The 5852-nt window shown below is 45.0% G+C and overlaps 1 protein-coding gene across 1 annotated transcript in view; it reads right to left on the bottom strand.

The window, feature by feature from the left end:
* Positions 1 to 5852, bottom strand: part of RUVBL1 (RuvB like AAA ATPase 1) — a 45773-nt gene that overhangs the window by 29623 nt on the left and 10298 nt on the right. The window contains exon 3 of the mRNA XM_003796192.2: positions 4330 to 4462. Coding sequence (XP_003796240.1) covers positions 4330 to 4462 — 133 coding nt within the window. The remainder of the gene's footprint in view (positions 1 to 4329; positions 4463 to 5852) is intronic.

Below are 5852 nucleotides of genomic sequence, written 5' to 3' on the forward strand. Positions count from 1 at the left end.
CTCTTGCCTCAGCCTCCCAAGTAGCTGGGACTACAGGTGCCTGCCACAACACACCTGGCATTTTTTTTTTTTTTTGGTTATAGTTGTCATTGTTCTTTAGCAGGCCCAGGCTGGATTCAAATCCACCAGTGCTGGTGTATGTGGCTAGTGACTTAGCTGCTTGAGCTACAGGCGCTGAGTCACCAAGCTGATTTAAAAAGAAACATTTCGGCTCGGCGCCTGTGGCTCAAGTGGCTAATGCACCAGCCACATACACCTAAGGTGGCGGGTTTGAATCCAGCCTGGGCCCGCCAAGCAACAATGATGGCTACAACCAAAAAATAGCCACGCATTGCGGTGGGCGCCTGTGGTCCCAGCTACTTGGGAGGCTGAGGTAGGAGACTCGCTTGAGCCCAGGAGTTGGAGGTTGCTGTGAGCTGTGAAGCCACAGCACTCTACCCAGGGGGACAGCTTGAAGCTCTGTCTCAAAAAAAAGAAACATTTCAGTAAACAATATGAGTGAGACCTGGTGAAGGAAGAATATTGACAGATGAGGTTCCCTCTGAACTTCTGTTGGAGTTACAGTCATGGTCCTCAACCTTTGTACCTGGAGTGTCCAACTCTGAACTCGCAGGCCCTGTGCTGATTTTGTGAGGACTTCTTTTGCTTATCTGTGGTGTCAGATATTGCACAAAGTATGCACAGACCTTTTTTTTTTTTTTGCTCACCAGCTTGTTAGTGTTTGTGTTTTTAATGTGTGGCCCAAGACAACTCTTACTTTTCCAACATGTGGCAGAGGAAAAAAAGGTTGGACACCCCTGCTTTAGACTCACCTGAGAGGTTTCTATAATTCCTTGTGCCCTGGCTGCACCCAAATCACTTGTTTCCAAATCTCAGGGGATGGGGCACTGCCATTGTTATTAGTTTAAAGTTCCCCAGATGATCCCAAAGTACAGCCACTTACCTAAAGAATAAATGGAGAACTGTGTTGTCCTCATCAATGTGGAGACAACTACATCTCACGGCAGGAAGCCCTGATATGGATTTGGTATCTACATCATCAAGCTGCCTGTGCTATGATATGGAAATATCCCAACAGCACAAAGAAACACTGCCTACGGCGTCAGGCTTTCTCAGGCATGGCCCACTTCTAAATGTGTCTTCTTATCATTAGCTTGGATGCTTTCTTTACCCCAGAAACCCAATCGGGACGAAGATTCTCAGATATTAAAGTTAAGGAAAACTTTTACTGTACCTTCATTCTACCTAATGGCCTATAAATGGAAGTTCTGGAATAGCTCCAAAAGAGGGCTACTTCATTTTTGCCTTACCAAATTCTTAGTTCCTAAACATCAAGACAAAAGTTTTCCCAACAACAGAAAAACAACAGAAGATTGTAACAAAGTTTGACTTTTTACACAAATCTTTTATATCCCACAGAGATAAATTCCTTCAAATGGAATGCTTACTATACTTACTTACTGTTAGAAGACTGTGACATGAAATTCCTTAAGTAGAGGAAGAAAGACATTCCCGTCTCTCACTAGTCCCCATATTTGTTTAGAAGTTGTTCTGTGCTGACAAGCAGACAGGGGATGTGGGTGACAGACAATGGAACCGGCTGTTAGCCAGGAAAGGGGCTGAGCTGGCACTATCTCTGGCAACGACAACACAAATGACACAGGTTTCATCTGCTGGCTCAGGTTTCTAAATCCCTGACAGGGACCTTCATCACGTCAAGGAAATAGCACAGACTCCTTGCTTTTTATTTCTGGTCAGCTTACCGCTTCCTCCCCACCCCCTCTGCCAACTTCACAGGAATTCAAAATCAGAGGAAGATGGGCAGGGTTCCTTTTTGAAGATAGGCAGTGGTCTGCCTTTTTGTTCTCCGGTAGGATCAAGAAATTTCTCCTTAGCTTGCAGCCATCAAAAGAATTGCACTGTCTCCTCCCCTCAAAAATGGGAAATCAGAAAACAGATGCCAAGGTAATTTATCTCTATTTTTTCAACTTTTAAAACACTGAAGTTACCTTTAAGCAATAAAAAAACATACACCGGGTTGCTGCCTGTGGCTCAGTGAGTAGGGTGCTGGCCCCATATACTGAGGGTGGCGAGTTCGAACCCAGACCAGCAAACTGCAACAACAACAACAACAACAAAAATAGCCGGGCGTTGTGGTGGGCACCTGTAGTCCCAGCTACTTAGGAGCCTGAGGCAAGAGAATCGCCTAAGCCCAAGAGCTGAAGGTTGCTGTGAGCTGTGATGCCACAGCACTATACAGAAGGTGACAAAGTGAGACTCTGTCTCTAAAAAAAACAAAAAACAAAAAAACCCACGTACACCTATGAGAAGGCCAATTTTGTCAGATTTTGTGATTGTCAGAAAAACATTTTTAAATAAATTGAAAAAAAATTATTTTGAGGCTCCACGCCTATAGAGCTCAGCAGCTAGGGCACCAGCCACATACACCAGAACTAGCAGGTTCAAATCCAGCCCAGGCCTGCCAAAACAACAATGACAACTACAAACAAAAAATAGCCAGGCATTGTGGCGGGTGCCTATAATCTCAGCTACTCTGGAGGCTGAGGCAAGAGACTCACTCAAGCCCAAGAGTTTGAGGTTGCTGTGAGCTGTGACGCCATGGCACTCTACCCAGGGCGACAGAGTGAGACTCTGTCTTAAAAAAAAATAAATACATAAAAAATAAAATTTTTTTGAGACTGAGTCTCACTCTATCACCCTGGGTAGAGTGCCAGGGCAGCACAGCTCACAGCAACCTCATTTCTTGGGCTCAAGCCATCCTCTTGCCTCAGCCTCCCGAGTAGCTGGGACTACAGATACCTGTCACAACACTCATTTATTTTCAGGGTCTCACTTTGCTCAGGCTGGTCTTGAACTCCTGAGTTCAGGTGATCCATCTGCCTCGGCTAGGATTACAACTGTGAACCACCATGCCCAATTTATCATTTTTTTTGTTTGTTTTATTTTATTTTTATTTTTTGAGACAGAGTCTCACTTTGTCACCCTCAGGAGAGTGCTATGGCATGGTAGCTCAGAGGAACCTCAAACTCTTAGACTCAAGCCATTCTCTTGCCTCAGCCTCCTGAGTAGCTGGGACTACAGGCACCTGCCACAACGCCTGGCTATTTTTAGAGAGGAGGTCTGGTTCTGGCTCAGGCTGGTTCAAACCTGTGAGCTCGGGCAATCCACACACCTTGGCCTCCCAGAGTGCTAGGACAACAGATGTGAGCCACTGCACCCAGCCTATCATTATTTTTTTAGAGACAGGGTCTTGCTCCATTGGCCAGGCTAGTCTCAAATTCCTGGGCTCAGATGGGTGCAGTGGCTCAAGCCTGTAATCCTAGCACTCTGGGAGGCTGAGGCGGGTGGATTGCTTGAGCTCACAAGTTTGACGTCAGCCAGAGCAAGAGCAAGACCCCATCTCTAAAAAAATAGCCAGGTGTGGGCGGTGCCTATGGCTCAAAAGAGTAGGGCGCCGGCCCCATATGCCAAAGGTGGCAGGTTCAAACCCAGCCCTGGCCAAAAACTGCACAAAAAAAAAAAGCCAGTTGTTGTGGCAAGCACCTGTAATTCCAGCTACTCACGAGACTGAGGCAAGAGGATTGCTTGCGCCCAGGAGTTGGAGGCTGCTATGAGCTATGACACCCCAGTATTCTACCAAGAGTGACAGAGTGAGACTCTGTCTCAAAAATTAATTTATTAATTAAATAAAAGCAAAATAAGACTGGCAAGAAAATAGGACTTTTTTCCCCCAAGAAATCACTTTATAGTCACATCTGTTTTGTTACATGAAAAACCTCAGACCCAAAGCTAGGGTTCACATTAGCTCTGTTGCTAAAGCACTTCAATTAGGAAAACTCAGTTTCTGTTTTGTTTGCAAAGATAATGCTAATGGTGCCCACCCCCCCAAAAAAAGAAAATAGCAGTGCAACAGATAATAAGTCCTACCAAATATAAGTCACAACAAAGAGGTTTCAGCGCCCTGGGCAGGTGAAACCAACTCCTCCTGGCTCAGCACCTGTGACTCAAGTGGCTAAGGTGCCAGCCATGTATACTCAAGGTGGCGGGTTCGAATCCCCAGCCCAGGCCTGCCAAACAATGATGGCTGCAACAAAAAAATAGCCTGGCATTGTGGCGGGTGCCTGTGGTCCCAGCTACTTGGGAGGTTGAGGCAGGAGACTCGCTTGAGCCCAGGAGTTGGAGGTTGCTGTGAGCTGTGATGCCACAGCACTCTACCCAGGGGGACAGCTTGAGGCTCTGTCTCAAAAAATAAAGAAATAAAAAGAAACCAACTACTCCCACAAATATGGTACCAATGGTACCACTCACCAATGGCCCTGCGGAAGTTCTCCATCAGCACTTCGGTCTTCTTGATCTCTGTTGAATAAACTTCACTGCCCACCATTGGGCAGAAAGGAACCTTACTGCCTAGTTCCTGGGCAATAGCCAGAGCGAGAGCTGTCTGTGGAAGAAAACAACAGAAATGCATTCGTTTTATAGTCTTGAAATTATAACAATCCAGAAACAGGGAAGGGGAATAGGGTGCTCCCACCTAATGAGCACAATGTAAGGGTGTGTCGCACACCTTTGGGGTGCGGGACACAACTATAAGAGGGACTCTGCCTAACAAATGCAAATGTTGAGACCTAACTGTTTGTACCCTCACAACCTGTAATAAACAATAAAGAAAAGGTAACCATTTTCAAACTGCAGCACTCCATCATCACGTACATATGTCTGGCTTGATTTAGGACTGCAAACGAGACTTTCATGAGTTAAAAATGCCAATCATAAATTATCTTCATATCAAGAATCTACGTCATTTTCTCTTTGTTAAGCATATTAGTAAAAATAAAAAATTAAAACCAATACTAAAGAAAAGTTCAGAAACATATGCTATAAAAAAATTAGTAACCAGAAATAACTGAGTATCTAGTCTACTTTTAAAGTTTTAATCATTTGACATGTTTCACACAATAATTGTTTGATGACTTTTGTCAACAATTTATATCACAAATGTCATCTTTACAGTTGAGGAAATTGGGCACCAGAGATGTCCTGGGTGCTCAAGATCACACTGCTGAGTTCAAACCCACCAGCCTTGGTATATGTGGCTGGTACCCTACTCACTGAGCTATGGGTGCCAAGCTGATAATTTGTATTATATTTCATAGATGTATTTTTTTTCCTCAAATATTTTTGATCTGCAGTTGGTAGAATCTGTACATGTGGAACTCATAGATACAGAGGGCTGACAGAATAGCCTTTCAATACTATTACCTCAATGTCGAAACAGAGTTCTGATCTATCAGAGTTCTGAGTACTTCTACCTAAGTACTCAGAACACCACCACTGGATTTTTGAGATATTGCCTTTTGACTTTACAAATACACTAATTTTTAGTGTGACCTTGAGCACCCAGGACATCTCTGGTGCCCAATTTCCTCAACTGTCAAATCAAAGTATTGAGGTGCTGTGTTAGATCGCAGGTAGCAAACCAGTTATCTACACACTGTTTCTGTCTGGCCTACATGGCCTCATGGTCGCCGTTAGCAACAAGGAGCATCTGGGGGTCACCACAGTGGCCCTGCAGGACACCAGGCTGCATCACTCATCCTCGCTGCCTGTCTCATTAGGCATCTGAGTCTGTGAGCCTGAGGCTGACACCTCTAAAACTCATACTCCTAGAGCAAAGAAGAAAATCTCTGGCTCAGCGTCTGTGGCTCAAGCGGCTAAGGAGCCAGCCACATACACCTAAGGGGGTAGGTTTGAATCCAGCCCAGGCCCGCCAAACAACAATGACAGCTGCAACCAAAAAATAGCCAGGCGTTGTGGTGGGCGCCTGTGGTCCC

The sequence above is a fragment of the Otolemur garnettii genome, unplaced genomic scaffold (genome assembly GCF_000181295.1).
Source record: "Otolemur garnettii isolate 467f Iridium unplaced genomic scaffold, OtoGar3 scaffold00101, whole genome shotgun sequence".
Classification (NCBI taxonomy): Eukaryota; Metazoa; Chordata; class Mammalia; order Primates; family Galagidae; genus Otolemur; species Otolemur garnettii.